Raw genomic sequence first — 22,968 nt, 5'->3', positions numbered from 1 at the left:
TGAAAGGAAGATTTCTTAAATAATTTGGCGAACACATAGACAATTCTTGATGCTACTTTAATTGTGCAGAACCATAGTGAATGTGTGTGTGTGAGTCAGGAACAATGACAACACCACGAATGAAAAGCAAAGAGTAAATTTATTTTCGTAACTTGCCAACCAGGCGATCCCCGCAGCAGCAGGCGGGCAGAGGCACACAGGCAGGAGATGCAGCCCAGTCCATGCTAGGGGATCCCCCAGTTGGATCCCTCAGCCCTGGCTGCCAGGCAGTGTTTTGCCCTTCCTTACCCAGGCTTTCCCCGAGGTGCCCGCCTGTGGCTGAGGGGCTCAGCTCTGCCCTGCGCTGGGGTCGGTGGAGCCGGCTGGGACCGGCTGTGTCCAGCACCAGCCGCTCCGCACAGGGGACGCCCAGGCAGCGCCTCACTGCTGCTGGTGCTGACAGCACATGGGCGCCTGCACCCGGTATATGCTGATGTGCTACAGGTGCTCTGGTTTGTGACAGGAAAGCAGGGTATCAGTGAGCCAGGCAGAACTGTGCCATCACACCCCGCACTCTCCTCCTGGGGCTAACTTCATTCATAGAATCACAGAATGGTTTGGGTTGGAAGAGACCTTAAAAAGCTCATCAGGTTTCAACCCCCTGCCATGGGCAGGGACACCTTCCACTAGACCAGGTTGCTCAGATCCCCATCCAGTCTGGCCTTGAAATTCTCCACAGCATAGGAGTATGTCTCACACCTTTGATCCAATGGTGTTTTTTCTGTTTTCTACAACCTCTCTCAAACTCCAGCAAAGCATCTTTTACTTTAAAGAAAACAAAATGTACACAAGCAGTACGTGATCTGACTCCACTTAGTTTCTGTATGCAGTGTATGCCTGTTAATGAAGTATTAAGGATCTTGGATCCAAGGGTAGCCATGCCTTGGAAGGAATACATAAGCACAAAGGAATACATAAGCACGAAGAAAATGGGTCCATGGTCATGGAATTTATTCTACTGAGAGAAATATTTTAAAATAATTATATATTTACAATCTATAATATAGTCATATCTACAGCAGAAGTTTTAAAAAATTGTAAAAGTGCATGAAGTTTTTGTTAGCAAATGAACTTAACTACTTCAGAAGAAATTACAAGCAAAATTTATTCATAATAGTGAATAATTTCGGTGGTTTTTTGTCTTTCCAATTTCAGTTATCATTCCCAAATAAATCCTGTATGGGTTTTTTTTTTTCCTCTGCAAGTGGCAGTTTTCTCTAGAACCTGCTACAGAAGGTTTTACTGCTGACTTCAATGAAGTTAAATCTTTGTTTCTGAAGAAACCATCAATTTAACTCCTTACAGGATTCAACAGATAAAAGCATGCACGTGCACCCATACTTTTTATCCTCAAAAATATGTAAAAATGAAAACACCAAGCCCATGTCTGTACATTATCTGAGTCACCAGTGGAATACTCTAAGGCAAAATAAGACAATATTAATGCAACAGAGTACAAATATAAATAAAATGCTGTAGAAGGGGCAAAAGCCATAAGCTGCTCTAGAGAAATGAGAGGCAGATGCCTGATCCTCTCAGGCACAGCAGTTAAAAAATATCACTGTGCAAGCCTGATGTCTTAACGGCATTATTGAGGCAATGTTTTAAAAGGTACAGTGCAGCAGGAACATGTCTGTTACTCACCAAACTCCACCAAAAAATTTTAATTACAGAAAATAAATTATTTTAAGAAGTTATATATAGTACCTTTTTTTTTTTTTTACAGACACTTAAAGAAATCAGGTGAAAAAATACATTTTATGGACAAAAATAGTTTCTCCTGCACCAATTTTAAGCAGCAAGACAGTAAAAATAATAACCACAGAACTAATCTGAACGAAGGCAGTTCAGATGCAGCTAACTTGGAGAAAGCGATGTGACTCAAACCTGACTCTGGGTCAGCTTAGGTTCTAGTGCCACCTGCTGAAATAACAGCATTTTCTTGCAACCACACTTGCAACCACAGGTAATATGCAATTTAAATTAATCCACTGCATTAGACAGCAATACATGAAGAAAGGTCACAAAGAAGATGAGATGCTTGAGTAATCCAAGTGCACATCAAGAGTGCCATACACTGAACCTAGTAAATTGAGAACCTTCTCTTGAATGATGTCAACCTGCTCTGAAGGGCAATAGTCATCCAAACTTGATCTGTAACAAGGAATTGAAAAAAGCATGAGAGAGTACAGGTATCACCATCATGACCACATTTTGTATTCTTCTAATGCTCTGCATCTAGGCTGAAGCTACTTTCAAACTGTGGTGAGCTCTGTATCCCAGTATCCCTGCAAAGCATAGAGCTCCTTCTCAATACTTTCAACGGTAACAGTTTACAAGCTTAATATAAAGCCTGTGGCAGATCAGGAATGTGACCTATTCATCCTTCCAATTCTACTCTCTTCCTCACTCTGACACAGAACATGTTGGCAGTCAAAGTTCAAGCAAATGATCTATTAAAGGACTGGTGGAAAGTTAAGATGGAAAAACTCAAATGCTATTAGTAAACTAGGTAGGAAAACTTGGAAAAAAAAATCTTCACAATCCTTGGGATATAACATTATTTACAGTATCTATTAATGAACTGCAAACAGCAAAAAAGCAGAGCTGATGCTTCTTGGATTTTCTATCTATCAAGATCTACATAAATTATTCTGTTTTCTCTGCAAGATTGGATCATAACCCTGCAGCTGGCACAGGAAATACAGCTTTCTTTTATTGCAGATGTTAGCCATACTGAATCTTGTTGACAAGAACAATTTCATGTCAGCTTCTGCTATTGTTGCCTTCCCTTTAAGGGCACACTTAGTATTTCTGAAGTGATTAAATTACAACAATTTGTCAGCAGATACACTGTTGTCTTCAAATTAAGTTTTCCCAGGTCAAACCCCTAGTTATCCCAGGTCCCCGGCCTCAAACTCCATCCTGTTCTCCCAAATAAAATAACTTTTACCCCATACAAAGCTTTACTACAGCTTTCTAGAACATAAATTTCTTCCAGCCTAATAGATGAAAGCCACTTCCATCGGAAGTTGTGCCAAAACCAAAAATCCTATCTGTAGTACAATAAGCCCTCAAGCAATAGAATAAGGAAGATGTGATTTCAGCCCATGCAGGCTTACCCAAGCTAGCTTTGCTCTAACTAGCACAAGTAATACAAGTAGGAAAGTATGAACCTCAGTGACAGCTATCAATCTCAGCACACTCAAGGCCTCATCACAGGCTTTGTACAGCCTGTGCTGAAGCTGATTAAGCCATCATGTTTTCACTGCTTTTGCAATCTGTACCAGCTATTCTAAAGCCCAGAAAAACTGGCCGTCAGCACAGAACCTTCCCTTAGCTGTGCAGATACTGTCAATGCTTTATGATCAAATTGACAACTTTTTCAGTTATCAATTTTCACTACACTGTAAGGTTTCCATTTTAAGACAGAATATAAGATGTGCCAACCAGTGCTATATTGATAAAATCAGTTAGCTACATAAGCATAGTCTGAGAGTTTTAAAGTAGAAGTGTCTACACAGTCTTACCGAGCAATTGTCACAAGCGTGGGCTTAGGCATATCTTTTAGTAGAACTTTAACAGATTTTATGAGGCCTTCGATCTCCTCTTCAGTGCTAACATGGTGAGGAAGCTCCATATAGTCACAGGTCAGACCAGCCTGATGGACCTACATGTAAATTAAACAGAGATCTAATTTCTGATGATGAATTATTGATACAGCTTATCTGTGCAGAAAGCCTCTAAAATACCATCCCTAGCCCAGTAGGTAACTTACACCTCCCTCCAGGCAGTAAGAGTTGTTTTTTTCCCCAACTTGTTCTTTAAACAAAAAGAACAAAATTCAGAGGTTATATGGATTGTTTCATTATCTTCAATATACTGTACCTCTCCTATGAATTCAGAGTATGCTGCAGTCCTTGAAAATGATAGGTCTGATCTTTTACAAACAAGTAACTTAAGTTCTATAACGTATATCAACAGACCCTGGTAAAATGAAACCCTCTTCACAGGAAGCAGCCTGAGACGTCATAGTCCTGAAAGATCACATTAATGTTCTCTAAATATAAACAAGAGTGCTAGAATTTTAGAAGCGTGAAATAGAAAAGTTGGCCTAAGTAACAAGACACAAAGAAAAGGAAAACTACCAAAATCTCACAAATTCAATGTGAAAATTTATCAAGAAGCAAGTCTCAAATGAAGCATGATCTTCTCCCTCCCTGTTGAAGCTATGCTTTTGAAGCATGTCTTTCTACTCTTTTACCTAATCACCTACCATTTCATAGTCTGGGCTTTCCATCCTGGTTTTCAAACTGTGAACTAGTTGAACAAGTGGCTTCATTCTGGAGTTAAAACAAAAATAAAACTTCTTAGAGATACAGTTGGAAACATACATTTACCTTAAGTGTAAAAAAGAGAGAGTCAAAAAAAGGAGGAAAGGATTGGGCCTAGGATATGAAAATGAAATTTGCCCCTCTGTCATCTTGCACCTGAGAAAACTGGAAATTATCAGTACTATTGTACTGTTTCACCAGTTTGGGTTTTTTTTTTTTTTTTGGAAAGCCCCTATACTCATATCTGCCTCTGGCAACGCCTCTTTGCACTTCTTTTAGGGCAGACCTGGAGAGAAGCTGTCGTAACTCAAAGTCATATGAACTTGACATGAAATGCTTATGGTCAATGTAACACAGGTCTGGCAGTAACAGCTGCATTAGATGGGGAAAATGAGTTATTTTCCTATCAAAGGAAAGCTTGGACTTTTGTTGTTTCTTTTAAGCTGAAAACATTTAGTTTAAAAGCACACTGGATGCTTCTGAGACATTTTGTGGACACTGTTACTCAGGTACAGCCTTTCATTCACAAAGCAGAACCTTTGTGAACCCCACAGAAGTGTTTCACTGTGTCCTCTGTAGTTTGGTGCTTTTTTGAGAGCTCTGCTTCACACAAATCACTAAATTTTTAGTCACCAAGCATGCCTCCCTCCACAGGAAATAGAACCTGCATGAAGCTTTATAAGGCTGATCTTGGAAAGCTTGCTATGGTACTGAAGAAAATGGACTGCCTTTCCTTCTGTTTTGTTTGGCTCTTTCTCCTTTAAACTAAAGGAAAAACAGTAGCCTTGCATAGATCCTATCCAGCCTCTCTCCTTTTCTGTTAGCAAAGTGCTGGGCTAATCAGTTCCCAAAGTACTGTTTGCATTTTAAGACATTTAGAAATCTCTTACGCAGGATATGAAGCCCACTTCTGTAGGGTCTCTTCATCATCACTGTCACACAAATCTGCAAATGCTGCTTCCAGATCTTCTAGCTGATGAACACGGTTTTCAACACAATCCAGCAAGCCCTCCTTTAAGTAAGCACATATAAAAGTATGGTAGGAAAAAAAGAGGTAAGAATGTCATAGCTTACCCTATGATTTAAATTCTGAAATGACTGATCTGCTGGAAGTGGGGCATTAGAAACAACAGATTCATTACTACAGAACATCTTTTCAAGAGAATAAGAATGAATACCTGAAGAAGCTGTTATACCTTCAGAATAAATCATCCATCTTTGCTCTGTCTTTCCCACAAAAATAAATAAAAAAACCCCAATAAAACCCACAGCTAAATTCTGCCAGAATACAACAAGGAAAGCTAAGAAACTGTATGTAAGTAATTACTGAATTTGTTTCTATAGCACTGAAATGCTCAGATGAGTACAACCTTTACATTTTTATAATGAAAGGAGGATTTAATTTTTTAAGTAAAAAAAAAAAAAAAATTAAATCAAATGCATTTTCAGGTGGGAAAAAAAAAGAAAAACACAACAAAATGAATTATTTGATGCTTTGAGGTTGTTTCAACTCTGTGTGCCTGAAAATACATGGAATTAAATTAATGTCAGTTATTGCTCTGATCCTGCAAAGGTTTATGACCTTTCTTAAAAAGTTCAGAACATATAAAGAGACAGTCTTCTTGGAGTGAAGCTACATACATGAATACAGTTGTACAAGCAAACATTTGCAGAAAAAGATCCTACATAACATATCAAATGAAAAGCAATGCTTAGCATATTTGGTATTAAAAATGCAGCAGGGTGTAAAAATTATTAAAAAGCACACTGGAATAGATGGGTAACAATTAAAAACATAATTGCCTCTTCAGATTCTGCTGGCTATACCATATAACAGATGCTGTTTCTTTTCGCCAGTGATGTCAACTTTGGGCTAATTTTTAAGAAGAGTTGAGGGTATCGACCATTCATGAACTACAGATTTATGATCCTATCCTGGGGTATGAATAATACTTTTCTACACAGCACCAGTAACTAACCTTATAGAGATGTCTGATCCCTCTCTATACTACATAAAACCCAAAACCAACCAACCAACCAAAACCAAACTACACATTATTATCTTATAGTATGATAGAAATGTACATCTAACTACAAAACCAGATTTTAAGAAACTAGACATCTAGGATATTTTCTGAACCTTTGAAAAACACAAAGCTCAGACGCTTTCTACCTTCAAACCCTTTAAATTGACTGTTTCACTATAAACCCATCCATGAATCTAGCCTTGACTTGCTCAGTTCTATACCTATCCATTACTCATTGTCTGCTAACCATTTCAGCTGTCTCCTATAAATTTGTTGGTTTTTGTAAATAACTTATGTCCTGAAATCATAGTGGGCACTTAAACCACAAGCGTTTACCCTTTATACCTTTAACTACCTTTTAAATAGGTTTTATTGCTGAGTGACTAAGAAATATGAAAATCAATTTGACAATCTTCCATATATCTCAATTTCTTTATACACACATATTAATTAAGTTTCATTAATCTGTGATAATTACGTGTGTTGAATCTCCCTGTGATAATGTTTGGATGAGATTATGAAAGCAAAGACAAGATCTTGTTTAGAAACTACTTAGTGTAATGATCATTAATATGGCTGTCTCCATGATCTGAATTCAGGGCTAAATGACTATTTTGGCAGCTACAGCAGACTTACATTTCCATGATTCAGAAGCACACAACACATAAAATTAATAATACATTCCAGAGTGTAACACCTTCCTTTCCACATATAAATAAATAGATTTGAAAATAAAATAAACCAAAACAAACACAAACAAAAAGCCCCCAACCAACCAACCAACAAACCAAAAACCAAAAAGGCTGGGCTGGATGGGGCTTTGAGCAACATGGTCTAGTGGAAGGTGTCCCTGCCCATGGCGGGGGGGTTGGAACTAAATTCCATGATCCTATGAAACTATTCTATGATTCTATAAAAATACTAGTTTGTGTATATGTATCGATATACTATATATATATCTATAACAATACTAGACATTGTTAGACATTGAGCACAGCTCTGACTATCAAAGAAGAGCAACTAGGGCAGGGAAGGGGAAAGCTGGGGGGAGTGGGGGGTACATGGGGGAAACAATCAGGAAAAAAACAAACCACCAAAACCAAAAAACCAAAAGCCTCACCAAACCAAAGCTCTGTTGAGCCATAAAAAGAACAAGACTGCAGATGACTTACTTTGTTTTCATTTCTTCCTCGTCAATTACCACTTGTTTACAGAAATTAATTTTCACACTCATGCTAAATATGCAATTCACATGTTTAACCAAAATGTTTAACAGGAAAGAATTCCTAAGCTGCTGATGATTAGCATTCAGCCTGCCTGCATGGCTTAATTCAAGACCACTTCTAAGCACCTTTCATAGGTTACTTCCTTCTTGTAACTCATTTTTATTGGATAAGTAAAAAAAAAAATCATACTCTCAAACATCCCACAAGGAAATACCATACCTCTGTTGCATTTCTGTGAGGCTTCTTGAAACTGTACAACTCTTGCAAAAGCTCATATTCTGTCTTTGAGAAAGAAAAAAGAGGAAAAAAATTAGACTCTTCAAATAAGAAACAAAATCCTCAAAACTTTCCTTCTTCAAAAAAAGAATTTGATCACCAAGATCATTCCTCTACTCTAGTACTGCAGATAGCTCTCCATAAATGCAGGTGAGGAAGAGGTGGTAAGGCTTGAGAATACTTCATGACCTCAGCCAAACATTTTGCAATTGTTTAACTTTAAACCTGACTTCAAAAACACAGCTTTAAGATGTAAGTATTTACAGTCTGTTAGTTAAAAAGTCGTTGAAATTAATCATACATGCTGCTGAACTAAGGTCCCAATGAGATGCTGAGTAAAACTGAGATGGCAGATTCAGGCAGACAAAACCAACAGGAGAGTATGATCGTAAAGGAAAACAGGACAGGTAAAGGCTTCAGGGTAGTTGGCCAACAAGTGCACATCTAAACTATTACAGGTGGTTGTCAGCCCTACTCCTTGATCATATTCAGGTTTAATTAATCAAAGATAAACGGATCTTGTTATTTAACAGCATTAAAAAGGTGAACACATGAATTTTTCAGAGCAGAGGTAGAAAAGGGTAGGCTATTCAATATTTATAGAAATACGAAGGTAATCTTTAGGGCAAAGTTTTAGATTTTAGACTTCTTTGGTAGGGAAGACAATACTCTTCTGAAACGGTGAACTATATTTGTTTTTTAGCTTTTCCTTGGATTCTCACATTTCAAGTGTTAACTTGGGAGATATTTCAAGGATGGAATGATTGCAACTTAAAATAGGAGGAAAATAGTTAAGAAATATTAACTGCAAATGAAATCATTATATCAAAAAAGATACACTGGGTGCTCTGTGCAAGCCCACTTCCAAAAGTAGTTCCTAGGACTGAGAACCTATCATAGCACAAAACAAACAAACAAAAAAAGGTATGAGAAACAAAACACTCATCCCCCTAAAAAAACAACCAACCAACCCCCCCTCCCAAAACTCCTCCATTATTTCATTCAGAATGTATTTCAAGCCCTAAGAGAGGTATCAAATTCTATTCTTACATTGCAAGACCCCATGGTGATTTCCCTGTACACTTCTCTATGTGATTCAGAACAACTGGCACCGCACAATGTCTGAAGATACTGTAGTCATACATACTGAATATCAGAAGCCAACAGAAGTCAAGGGAAACTGTATTTTCTTTTTCTGGTGAACAAGGAAACAGTAGCCTAGCTGAAACTCAAAGATGCCATATGTTCTCTAGCACAGGCTGAAGTTAAAACAATGTTGAAAACTATATTTAAATGGTAAAACCAGTAAGGATATTGCAGAAGAATTTGTAAACCTAAATGCCACAGCCAACTTTCAGGGCAGATTAGTTAGTTCCTAAAAATCCTGTTCATGTCAAGAAAACTTAAACAGGGGAAGTTCAGGTTAGACATAAGGAAAGTTCTTTACTGTGAGGCACTGGAACAGGCTGCCCAAGGAAGTTCTGAATGCTCGATCCCCGGCAGCGTTCAAAGCCAGGTTGGACAGGGCTTTGAGCAACCTGGTCTGGTGGAAGGTGTCCCTGCCCATGGCAGGGGGGCTGGAACTGGGTGATCTTAAGGTCCTTTCCAACCCAAACCATTCTACGATTCTATAAAACCTACTAACTGCTTTGCTCCTTTGAGGATCTATATATTTATGACCCTATACAGATGAGCTACCTTTGCTGAGCAGCCAAGTTATAAATGAAATAGAAGGCAGAGTCTTAAGATCTAAGTGATGGCATCAGAGACAACAGCTGCTTGCCCATCCTTATAGTCAGCACTCCAGACAAAGGAAATGAGCATTAACAGCCTCTTATCAGGAGAAGCTAGTACTCTTTAGATAATCAACACCACCATCCCTTTTGAAACACAGCAGCTTGCCAATAGCATGCTGTAGGGGTTAAAAAATGATACAATCTGTCATCCCTCTCTGATAAATCTTGTGGGTATTTGGAACATTACCTTTGGAAACCCAAGCATAATTTATGTCCTAAGCAACAAGCAGAAATGAGCCATATACCTCTGAGCTTGAATATGCACTTGATACTGATTTCAAATGTAAGGATCTACCCCTATTAGGTTGTTGTAATTCTTGCAGCGTACACTCTTTTAGAATGCCTCTCCTTCAAATACTACCATGAATAATGAATACTACAGAATCATAATCAGCAGATCCGCTAATTTAGCTTAGATGAAAATTTCCCCATGGACACAAATGCTATGTGAATCCACTCTTTTGTGAATGGTGAGGCCTCTCCATTGTCAGGCTTACCTGTGTGTACATTTCTTTGAATGGATTTTTAACTGAAAAAAAATCTAAGTCAATGTCTAAAACATATGCATCCCCTTTCTGCAGTACTTGGCAGACATCTTTAACAACATCCCTTACTGGGCATTCACTGTTTCTTAGAGAGCTTGAAGCTGAGCACTCTGACAAGGTTTCTGTCCTGTTCAGGGCACCTGTATTTTGCACATCCTTTTTCTTCACATTTGGGGTGTTGTAATCAAGGTCAGGAGCCACTGATGAAGAGGCAGAAGCAGTGCTTGCTGTGTCATCCGTATTTAGCTTCAGTCTCTTAGCAGATGCTGCTTTGCCATTTTCTTCCCAGTTGTTTGATGCTTCAGTAGGATTGATGAGAATGACGTGTAAATTCAAAGGCTTCTGGTTTTCTAGCTGATCAGCAGGGACATAAAGACCATCACTTAAAAAGTAATTATCTGTACCTGTAACCCTACAATCGACAATAACTCAGAGTTAATATACATCTTTGCAAAGAGCTTGGAAAAAAGCATGTACACTTTAGGGCTACATGCTAGGGCTGTAGGGCTGAGAAGAATGAACAGATGTTTAATGGGTAACAAAAGCAATAAAACTGTGTACACAAAATTATTTATTTTAATCTGCAGGTTTTTAAATTGAAGGATTTTCTACTTCCACTTCTTTATTGCTGAATAAATATATTAAAAATCACTCATTTTTTATGATAGCCCTCCAAGGTTTTAATGAATAAGATTCTACATTATGTGCTGCTACGATTAATTTGCCATTGAATTGCATTTTAAAGACATGATCCAGAATTTAACAAGATACTGTCAATATACAGCATATAAAATTTCAAAGCTATGATATTTTGTCTTGGATTGCCTAATTTGTAAGGAAAAATCTGTTAGTTGTGTTTGAGGCATGCCCTGAAGTCCATGAATAATGATTTAGTAAAACATTGTGAATTTTGAATTTATAGGTAGCACTTAACATTTTTTTACCACCAATATAGATCCCCTATTCTAAGTGGGGGAGAGCTGGTAACTCAAGGATGAATAGATACATATCAATGGAATCTACATAATTAAAAAACAACCAATCAACCAAACAAAAGCAACAATGCTGAAAAATTCTGCTTACACTGAAAATTAAAAGAATTTAATTTTCAAGCCACATTTCAGTGCATTAAGCTTTAAGCATCATAAATTCAGATTTGAAAATAAGCTTAAGAAGAAATGTGAACTTCTGCCCACTTGTGTTAAGGCCTCATTTGATTACGAGGTATCACCATCAATCAACAGAGACAAATAATTTCATAAGTATCAGAAATTTGAAGCTTAGTTCCCCCATGTCTCGTGGCTGGATTATCCTGAGCTTGCTAAGATGAGAACATCTATTGCCTATCCAGCCACGTGTTGTCAATGAAACTTTTAGGAAGTTAGTATTTCTGAGGACTCTTTCCCTTTCTTCCTTCGTGATTTTAGTAAGCCTAGAACCTAAAGAAGAGGTACCTGACCATCTTCAAAAGGCAGCTTGAAATGTTGTTTTCAATACTGCTAAGATGACCAGAGGATCTGTGGGAGAGCTATTCGGCCATCATGAATTATTTCTACATGTGTGCTAGTTCTCATGGTTAAATGTAACTGAAAGCACCAGTTTTTGTCCTATTATTTATGTTTACTTTAGGCCTCAGATTCAGAATTGTGGAGCTTTAGTGTTTTATTTAAGGTGGTAAACCAAAGCATTTTTCTGCTTTCTTCTGTTAAACTTGCATCAAAAGGTTTATTCTGATACACTGGCAAAACACACTACCTGTACATGCCCATTCAAGCTGTACAAAATCATAATGCAGTGAATATGGCGCATGCAAAATTGTAATGGACTGCATGAATCCCACAGGATGATGAGAGTCTCTGATCTGCACTTGAATCACAGACTGATTAAGACTGGAAGAGACATTTGAAAGTCTCTAGTCAATCATCTGATCAAAGCAGAACCAACTTCAAAGTTACATGAGGCTAGCGAGGGCCTTGTCCAGTAGAGCTTTGACTTTATCAAAGAATGGAGAATTCACCACCTGCCTGTGTACATGTTTCAGTGCTTAACTAGTAGACTAACTTCAAAACCAAAAAACAAAACACCAGAAAACAAACAAAAAAAGCCTTCACCAGAAAAATAGAATCATGGCTGACACCAAAGAAAAATTTTACTAGCAAGACCAAAGACTAAACAGATGAAGCTGAACTGCTTTGTCCCATCCCCCCAACCCCTGAAAGAAAAAAAGAAAAAAAAAACCCAAACAAGGGAAAGCTTTATGTGCATTAAATGCCCAGATGCCCAGTTTTGTCACAATGAAGATGCCAAACTTCATCCTGACTGGTACATTTAGGTTCTATTTAGAAAATAAAATAAAAGCTGCCTTTCATCTTCTGTCCAGTTTTTTGTTATAACTCTGCTGAACACAAATCTCTGAACTTCAAGGGTCAGTCAGTCCTACTGCATTTAACCATATAAGCACACCCTGAAGGGAAACTTATCAAAGGAACTAGACGAAAATAGCTGGATCTGAGTACAGAATAAAAGCAGACCAAGTGATTTTTTTCCCACATAGCCCAAATGTGACTCCTCTGCCTGTTTTTATCACAAACAGTAAAAACCAGTTTGTCTTAAACCAGTTTTCTTAAGTATGTTACTATGATATGCAATTGCGCAAAAAGTAATTATGAATTTTATAACATTTGCTAAAATAGTAGTATCTCCTTTTATTTCAGGCCAGTTTTATCAAACTGATCTCATTTACTTAATTAGATCTTATTTTTATACTGTACTATGAGTTAGGTTAGAATTTGGCATTCTATGATTGAATGGTGAAGCAAGAAGGATATCCCATTAATAATTCTAACTGGTAGAGGAAATAATGGATGCACTGAAAAATTACGTTTTCCTGATGTTTAAAAATATTTAATATCTATTATCATATGATCCTCTGTTTATAAACCTTGATATGTACTCATTGGGTGCAGTACAAGGTGGGTGAAAAACTGGCCGGACCAAGTTCCATGGTGGTGATCAATGGTTTGAAGTCTCACCAGCAGCTAGTTACCAGTAGTGTTCCTCAGGGATTGTTACTGTTTTGACATCTTCATTAATGCCCTCAGCAATGCACTCTTAGGAAGTTTACAGGAAGCACGGAACCTTGGGGAGTAGCTAATACACTAGAAGATAGGTTGGCCTCCTGAATGACCTACACAGCCTAGAGGAACAGCCTACAGGCATCTTATCAAGTTAAAATAATATACATACAAGGTCCTGCACCTGGGACAGAATAACTCCATGCAGAAGTACAGGGTTGGCAAGACAAGCAAAAACCTGAAGAACCAGAACTGGTAGTCCCAGCAAAAAGCAACTTGAGCCTGCGTGAACAATACACCCCTGCAGTGATGAAGACTAATCACAAAATTTCATTGTATAAGCAAAGGCATAGCAAAAAGGTCAAGAGAAGAGATTTCTCCTCTTATTTGGCACCAATGAGGTCACACTTGAAATAATCTGCCCAGGTTTGGGCCCCCAGGACAAGAGAGACATCAATAAGCTGAAGATCTAACAGGGCTGCTAAGGTGATTAGAAGGCCAGAACACATGATGAACAAGGCGAAGCTGAGGGAACTGGGCTTGTTTTGTCCTGATAAAGGAAGGCTGAAGAAGATCTAATTGCTGCCCTCTGTTACCCAAATCCTCTCTTAAAAATGACTGCTTTCTGAGATTTTTTTTTTACTTTAAGGAGACCTAATTTAAAACCTGGGTAGCTGAAATGAAATGTGAATAGCTAGAATTACCTATTAAAAAAAGAAAAGGCACAATTTTCAGTGTGCCCATTCACACAAATAGTCACATTAGGTCCTAAGGAGATCACAAATACAAATGAAATTTTTATCTTTATCCAAGAATATAAAAGAAAAAAACCAGCCCATGAAAAGCTATAGAGATAGCTTTTATATTGCAAGTATAAGTTAGCAGAAAATTCACCTGATTGTAGTTGTTGATATGTCTTTCCCAATTAAAAAATTGTGTTTTCCTTCTGAGATCTGCTGAGCCCAGGGTGGGTGAAGCCAAACTACTTGAGAAATATGGCCAGCATAAACAGCAGGCATAATCCAGTTCTCAATACTTAATTCACTGTAATGAATGGAGAAAAACAGGAAACAACAGTTACCTTCCGTGTAAAACATGGTCAAGAACACCACAAACATCTTCAACATCTTGAAAGCACCCATGCAAATCATCTGAAATTAGTACTCATCTGTAAGGATCACATCACCAATGAAAGAAAAAGAAGGAAATCTTTATTCATAAAACAGACCAACAATGTCTACAGCAGATTTTTAAAAGTTAGGATTATAGAGTGCAATCAGCTTCACTCTTAGCATGGCACTTTGATTATAAACTACATAGCTTTGTTGTCCTTTTTCTCTTGATACGTCAGACAGAGGAAAGTGCAAGGAGCATCATCAACACTATTCTAAATAACTTCAAACTGACCTCATGAGTCAGTTTTATTTTAAACTGATCTGAGGAGATTTAAATACAATCTCAGTAATTAAAGAGAGTCAATTAGTGTCTGCAGATTAGCATCTTTCCTCATTATCAACACCCTTTTTTTTTTTTTAGGTGTACAATATGGCCCACAAAACTTCTTACGCATCCTACAAAGAGAACTAAATCCTGACTATGGGTAGGATGACATAGGTACTTACACACCAATTGCATCAGCTTGTCACTGCTGTAAATCACCTTAACACTGAAGCAATCAACATTTATTTTAAAACAGGAAGACAAAGACAATAGCAGGGATCACTCTGTGGCTTGTTACCTACCTGCCTAAGTAGTCAGGGAGAAATACTGATCTTAGCAGGAAAATCTTGTTCAACTTCCCATACTCACCATGTCAACAGAGGATATACTATTTCAATTTCAAAGTCAATTTTTCAGTGTGAAGAGAGAAAGGCTATTTTAAAATTACAGCTCTTCAGCCAAAGCATACACTGAGTGATCTTCTGTTATGAAGAGGAACAACTTGGGCTAATAACATGATATACTACCGAACAACTAAAAAAAGGAAATTCATACATCTTAAATTGCTTGATATGCAACATAAACATTTCACTGCGTTCATAAAACACAACTTTTTCCATTTTAAAAAAGTTTTAGGCATAAGTGAAAAGGTAGAAGATACAACCTGAACCTGATTTATGCCTGTTTGGTTCATATTTCCTATGCAGTTATACCAATATTCTCTGTAAATCAAATGCAGCAAGAAGTGGACTTACAAGTACTCTAATGCAGTACCTGGGACTTACCTAAAAAGAGCTTCTTTGTCAAATACGGTGTCTGCAGGCATATTCACAGGAATAAGAAGGTCTGGATGGGAATCAAGATGAACAAAGGTGATGTTACTGCCAGGAAGATGCTTTGAACCAATGGCACGATAGATGAAAGGCAGCACCTGAAACAACACAAGTAAAAATACTTCAGTTATAACCAGTGGCCTGAAAAATCCAACAACTTTGACAGCAAAAACACCAGTCCCACTCTTATTTCTTTAGAATTCGTATTAGAGGGAGGAGGAGACAGAAAACAATACAAAGGGGAAACAACTCCAGTGGCAAGACAGCTCATGAACTGTAATCATTATGAGCCCAAGTGTTTCACACAAGAAGCTGCTGAAGAATCACCACTTTACTCCCTCTTTCCCTCTTTATAGAAAGTCTTGTTTGCAGCAGCTCTTCTCACTAATCATTCAACCTAATTCCTAGGATTTTTTTTCATTTACAACGGAACTCCAGGAATTCCTTTCCTCCTCTGCAGAACATTGCCCCTGCATTGCCTTATCCATGCTATCAAGTTTCCTCACCATGCAGAAAGGTGCTGTGGAGATACAAACATATCATTACTTGTGTTTTACAAGTTAACTGACATAGGAGTGAAAACTGACCCCACCACGATTTAAACTTCAGCTGATCTTTAAACCTATCCCCCTTGAAGAAAGGGCTTAATTCCTAATCCCTACACGACTTAGTGGCTGCAATAAAGAGGCTACTTTTCTCAACTGCCCAACACCATTCCCTACTGAAGGTCTTCACTCAAAGGTGAAAACCCAGGAGATAACTCATCAATCAATAGCATAGCAAACCACTGAAGTGCAATAATGTAGGGTGGTAAAACTGCAAAAACTGATGGCTGATTCCTGGTATCTCTTACACTGGACTGCAGCAGATGGAATGTTTCCCCCAGTAACAGGACAGTAACTGCCTTAGCTGCCAGAGCAAATCCAGCAAGGATTGTGCATCACAGCCCTATTATACAGGGAAAGCGAAGACCAGGGAAAGGTACTGGGCAATAAAACTTACACATGATCTCTACATTACAACAGAAATGGAGCTATGGTTTTTTGGCAGAAAACTGATTGAGATGACAAATCATGACAAATCCATGATACTGCATGGGCATAACTTTAAACATGACTGCCAGCTGAAATGTGACTGTATTCCATCTGCCTAGGAATAAATTCCGCCTTCTACCCACTACATGTGCAGTAATACGTATACTGCTGTAATAGTAGCTAACACAAGATTAAAAATAACAAGTGTTCCCTCATCCATGACTTTCACTTCTTCAGAAAAAGGAAGTAATCTGGGCTACCTGAACAATCTACAACCTTTGCAATTAAAATTAGTTTCATCTCAGGTAAGTGTTATTACAGATTGTGAGACTTCGCTGCTGCCTCATTTCAGGTAGTTGTAGAGAACGACAAGGTCTTTCGAGTCTCCTTTTCTCCAGGCTGAACAACCCCAGTTCTCTCAGCTACTCCTCATCAGACTCATGCTCCAGATCCTTCACCTGCTTCGTTGCTCTTTGGACCTGCTCCAGCACCTCAATGTCTTTCTTGTAGTGAGGGGCCCGAAACTGAACACAGTATTCAAGGTGTAGCCTCACCAGTGCTGATGTCCTGATTTTGGCTGGGATGGAGTTAATCTTCTTCCTAGCAGCTGGCACAGTGCTGTGTTTAGGATTTAGGATGAGAATAATGTTGATAACACACTGATGTTTTAGTTGTTGCTAAGTAGTGTTTACGCTAAGTTAAGGACTCTCCTGCTTCTCCCATGACCCCACCAGTGAGAAGGCTGGGGGTGCACAAGAAGTTGGGAGGGGAAACAGCTGGGACATCTGACCCCAACTGACCAAAGAGATATCCCATACCATATGATGTCACGCTCTGTATATAAAGTAGGGGAATATCTGGCCAGGGGGCACTGCTCGGGAACTGGGTAGGTGTCAGTTGGCAGATGGTGAGCAATTGCATTGTGCATTGCTTATTCTAGACATTATAATTCTCTTATCATTATGATTATTATTTTCCCTTTGTTTCTGTCCTATTAAACTGTCTTTATCTCAGCCCACAAATTTTACATTTTTTTCTCCATTCTCTCATTCCACTGTGGGTGGGAGTGAGTGAACAGCTGTGTGGCTTTTAGCTGCCTGCCAGGTTAAATCATGACAGTCCTTTTTGGTGCCCAATGTGGGATACGAAGCACTGAGATAATGACACATCTGACCAGAGCATGTAAAAAAAAAATTGTTATAAGCATTCATTGTATTAGTTTGTCACTAGACACAATGTCGATTTATTTTCTCTCAGAGTTGCTGTGCATGATCTCAGATTTGTGTTCTGTAACACTTTACCTGCTGTATATGTACCCTGTTGTGTGCTTTTATCACTTCTGGGGGCTGGGGTAAGGTTATAATTTGGTTGCACTTTGTAACACTGGTTTATGATACAATTAAATTGCTGGTCCTGAGGCTGATCTAGTATTTGTACTCAGCATTGCCATCATCTCCGTACTTCGGGAGCCATCTATTGGAAACTGTCAATAATTACACCTTCCACCTTTTCCGGAGAGTCAATCAATGAGGGAGATACCTTCCTCCATCTTCCCCTTCTCCTCCAGGCTAATTACAATTGCTCTTGAGAATTTTGAATATCCTCAGAATGCTGAAACCAGCATGTTCCTGTTGGTATGTCTCCTGAATGTGTTTTAGGTCTTGTTTAGGGTTAAACAGCTATTTAAGAATACCACCCAGGGATCTGCCCAGAGACTGGATAGTTATGAGTAGCAGGGTGCATGGGATAGTATGGGCAAGTACCTAGGACAGTAGGCACCTCCAGTGTTTTGGAATTTCACTCCTGAACAAGAGCAGAATCTGGAAAAAACAGTAAAATATTTGGAAAAAGTATGTTGTTACCCTAGCAATTCCAGAGAGACACAAATCACTGCAGCATGCTGGGGCCTGGCCCATGCCTACCGAGCCCTGCTCAACACTTCTCAGTACTCTCAAGGGGAAGAGAAAGTCTCTGGGTCTGACAACAAAAGGACAGGCACTGCAGCTGAACCAAAGAACCAGCAGTATCAGTTGCCTCTATACACAAGAAGAAATACTGGAAGAAGTCAGCCCATGTGGTAAGGGATAAAGGAGCTTCTTCTAAGAGGGAGCAGGAGGAAGTGCGGACTTCTCTGAAGTAGGACCTTCACAAAAATAGGAGGAGTAAGATAGCTGCTGCTTGGGGAGGAGTAAGAGTTATAACTCATAAATGAATAGTAACCACCTGATCTCTATCCCTGAGCGAGCTGTGAGATACGCAAAAAGATTTCAACCATTGTCCAGGCAGGCACATTGTCACCTGGCTGCTCCAGTGTTGGACTAATGGGACCAGTAGCCTGGAATTAGGGGGTAAGGAAGCCAAATAGGTGGTGGGATCCCTTTCTAGTGAATGCTGGATTGGAGAGCCAAGGAGTCATTAGCAGGACCCACTCACCCACTAATAGCCCCATATGGCCAGTGCAAAAGTCTAACAGAGAGTGGAGACTAACAGCAGACTATCGTGGCCTGAATGAAGTCACACCACCATTGAGTGCTGCCGTAGTGGACAGGCTAGAACTTCAATATGAACTGGAGTCAAAGGCAGCCAAGTGGGATGCCACAATTGACATTGCCAATGCATTTTTCTCAATCCCTTTGGCAGCAGAGTGCAGGCCACAGTTCGCTTTTACTTGGAGGGGCATCCAGTACACTTGGAACCGACTGCCCCAGGGGTGGAAACACAGCCCTACCATCTGCCATGGATTGATCCAGACTGCACTGGAACAGGGGCAAGCTCCAGAACACCTGCAATACTTTGATGACATTGTCGTGTGAGGCAATATAGCGGAAGAAGTTTTTGAGAAAGGGAAGAAAATAATCCAAATCTTTCTGAATGCCAGTTTTGACATAAAAAAGAGTAAGGTCAAGAGGGGACCTGCCAAGGATATTGAGTTTTTAGGAATAAAATGGCAAGATGGACGTCGCCAGATCCCCACAGATGTGATCAACAAGATAACAGCAATGTCTCCACCAACTAATAAGAAACACGAGCTTTCTTAGGTGTTGTGGGGTTCTGGAGAATGCACATCCCAAATTACAGTTCGATTGTAAGCCCTCTCTATCACGTGACTCAGAAGAAGAATGATTTTAAATGGGGCCCTGAGCAACAACAAGCCTTTGAACAAATTAAACGAGAGATAGTTCATGCAGTAGCCCTTGGACCAGTCTGGGCAAGATGTGAAAAATGTGCTTTACACCGCAGCCAGGGAGAATGGCCCTACCTGTAGTCTCTGGCAGAAAGCTTCAGGGGAGACTCGAGATTGACCCCTCGGCTTTTGGAGTCGGGGATACAGAGGATCGGAGGCCAGCTATACTCCCACTGAAAAAGAGATACTGGCAGCCTGTAAAGGGGTTCGAGCTGCTTCAGAAGTGACTGGCACCGAAGCACAGCTCCTCCTGGCACCCCGGTTGCCTGTGCTGGGCTGGATGTTCAAAGGCAGGGTCTCCTCTACACATCACGCAACTGATGCTACATGGAGTAAGTGGGCCGCACTAATTACACAACGAGCTCGAATAGGAAATCCCAGTCGTCCAGGAATTCTAGAAGTCATCATGGACTGGCCAGAGGGCAAAGATTTTGGAATGTCACCAGAGGAGGATGTGACATGCTGAGGAGGCCCCACTGTACAACAAACTCCCAGACAGTGAGAAGCAATATGCCTGATGGGTCTTGCCATATTGTGGGAAAGCATCGGAGATGGAAGGCAGCTGTACGGAGTCCCCTACAACAAGTTGCAGAAACTGCTGAAGGAGAGGGTGAATCAAGTCAGTTTGCAGAGGTAGAAGCCATCCAGCTGGCCTTGGACATTGCTGAATGAGAAAAATAGCTAGTAATTTATACTGATTCACAGATGGTGGCAAACACCCTAGGGGGTGGTTGCAGCAATGGAAGCAAAACAATTGGCAGCTCAGAGGTAAACCCATCTGGGCTGCTGTATTGTGGCAAGATAATGCTGCCCGGGTGCAGAACCTGGTGGTGAAGGTACGCCACGTAGATGCTCATGTACCCAAGAGTTGGGCCACTGAGGAACACCAGACCAACCAGCAAGTGGAAAAAGCTGCTAAGATTGAAGTGGCTCAGGTAGATTTAGATCGGCAACATAAGGGTATATTTGATATAGCCTGATGGGCCCATGACACCCCAGGCAATCAAGGCAGAGATGCAATGTATAGATGGGCCTGTGATCAAGGGATGGACTTGACCATAGACACTATTGCCCAGGTTATTCATGAATGTGAAACATGTGCTGCAATTAAGCAAGCCAAGTGGTTAAAGCCTCTCTGGTATGGAGGACGATGGCTGAAGTACAGATATGGGGAGGCCTGGCAGACTGACTATATCACACTCTGACTGACCTGCCAAGTCAAGCGCTATGTGCTTACCATGGTGGAAGCAACCACCGGCTGGCTGGAAACATATGCTGTGTCCCATGCCACTGCCCAGAACACTATCCTGGGCCTTGAGAAACAAGTTTTGTGGCGACACGGCACCCCAGAGAGAACTGAGTCAGACATTGGGACTTAATTTCCAGAATAATCTCATAGACATTTGGACCAAAGAACATGGCATTGAGTGGGTATATCGCATCTCCTATCATGCACCAGCCTCTGGGAAACTCAAATGGTACAATGGGCTGTTAAATACTATACTGAGAGCAATGGGTGGTGGGACTTTCAAACACTGGGATATACATTTACCAAAAGCCACCTGGTTGGTCAACAGTAGGGGATCTGCCAACAGGGCTGGCCCAGCCCAATCAGAACTTTTACGTACTGTAGAGGGGCACAAAGTTCCTGTGCAGCACATAAAGAACTTGCTGGGGAAGACAGTCTGGGTTATTCCTGCCTCAGGCAAAGGCAAACCCACCCATGGGATTTCTTTTGGAGAAAAGGAACACCAGAGTCAGCAAGGGACTATATGAAGTTTCTGTGACATTCTTACAGTTTGGGATGAACAGCCATTTATGTTTTATGCAAGATAGACACACATATACTGAAAACAGAGCACATACATTTAGTACCAGTGGACTTTAAGCTAATTGAAAACATTAGTACAGAGAGTAAAACAAAGAAGAATCATTAGTAGTCATTATCTCAGTATTCCTGCCACAGTGACACTCTAAGTCATTGGTTACCACGAAAAATCAGCTATCACAGCATCATATATTTTGCTGAGTCTTAGAAAAAATTATCTGTGTTAAGCTACCTACTTGCAAATTCGGAACATTATTTTCTTTAACTTTTCTTGAATAAGTTTCATTACACTGAAATTTTCTGTTTGCAAAGAATCTAGTAAAGAATCTGCTTACTCAGGCCTCAGCTTATGCCTATAAGGCCTCAGCTTATGCCTATAAACAAACCATATGGGAAAATAGAAACAGCAGTTCAAAAGCAATTCCTTCTTCACTTCCCTTTTCAGTGACTTAACTAAAAAAGTTTCAAATTCAAAATTTCTCATGAAGTAGCAGTCAATCTGCCTGTTAGGATGTGATTATATTTACCAATTTGCTGTCAAGATGTCATACACTGAAAAGCTGAGTTTCCAAGTACTGCACTAATGCTTACCTAATTTTAAGAGCAGTGTAATATAGGTATTATTTCCTTTTAACTATAGCAATCACAACCCAAAGAATAATAAAAAAAAAAATAAAAAGTCAGCAACGATCGTTTAAAAAGCAGCAAAAATGCCTTCATGGGATTAATTAGCTTAACCACTGAACCGGGAAGGAATTCAGGCCAGCTGGGCACTGAAGTTCATTTATGTTTCAGGAGTGACAGCGAAATAAGGTTTAAGGTCTGTGCGCGGCTGTGGAGGTGGGGACTGTTCTGGTTCCCAAGGAAGCACCCGGAGCCGGGAGAACCCGGCTACATGGCAGGAAGACGCATCCTCCCGGGAGACTGCCAGCGAGAGCACAGGGAACCAATACACCGGACACCTCCCTTCGCTTCCACCTACCAGACTAAGCCTCCGCGCAGAAAGGAAAGAAAGGAAAGAAAGGAAAAGAAACAAACGAAGTTACTTCCTACACATCCCCCGAGGGACGCCCCGTATCCGCCGCCCGGCCCCGCCGCCCAGCGCCGGGAACTCACGTCCTGGTGGTCCTCCACCACCCACACCGGCAGCGCCGGGTAGGCCCGCAGACAGCCCCCTTGGGGCCGGGCCCCGCTGCCGGCCACCGGGCCCCCGCTGTTCATGCCGCGGCGGCGGCGGCGGGCCTGACCCGGCAAGGCCCAAGTTCCACGCCCCGCTCTCCCTCTCTTTCCTTCCCTCCCTCCTGGCGGGTGGTGCTTCCGCCCGCAGCTCCC

The 22,968-nt window shown here is 40.3% G+C and overlaps 1 protein-coding gene across 2 annotated transcripts; it reads right to left on the bottom strand.

The window, feature by feature from the left end:
* Positions 1 to 785: 785 nt before the first annotated feature.
* On the bottom strand, positions 786 to 22,941 carry C1H5orf22 (chromosome 1 C5orf22 homolog). 2 transcript variants are annotated; one of them, XM_030480821.1, is made up of 9 exons: positions 22,753 to 22,941; positions 15,543 to 15,688; positions 14,212 to 14,361; positions 10,196 to 10,655; positions 7,846 to 7,908; positions 5,264 to 5,385; positions 4,316 to 4,382; positions 3,570 to 3,709; positions 786 to 2,193 (listed from the first exon to the last, which is right to left on the bottom strand). In XM_030480821.1, the coding sequence occupies exons 1-9, from the start codon at positions 22,855 to 22,857 to the stop codon at positions 2,061 to 2,063; spliced, it is 1,386 nt and encodes a 461-aa protein (XP_030336681.1). In that variant the 5' UTR covers positions 22,858 to 22,941; the 3' UTR covers positions 786 to 2,060. The 2 variants fall into 2 exon arrangements, with proteins under 2 accessions (XP_030336681.1, XP_030336683.1); XM_030480823.1 differs by having other exon boundaries at positions 22,683 to 22,913.
* Positions 22,942 to 22,968: the final 27 nt, after the last annotated feature.

This window comes from Strigops habroptila, chromosome 1, assembly GCF_004027225.2.
Source record: "Strigops habroptila isolate Jane chromosome 1, bStrHab1.2.pri, whole genome shotgun sequence".
Lineage (NCBI taxonomy): Eukaryota > Metazoa > Chordata > Aves > Psittaciformes > Psittacidae > Strigops > Strigops habroptila.
Note: the sequence above shows the minus strand (reverse complement) of the source record. Positions and strands in the feature narration are given on the sequence as shown.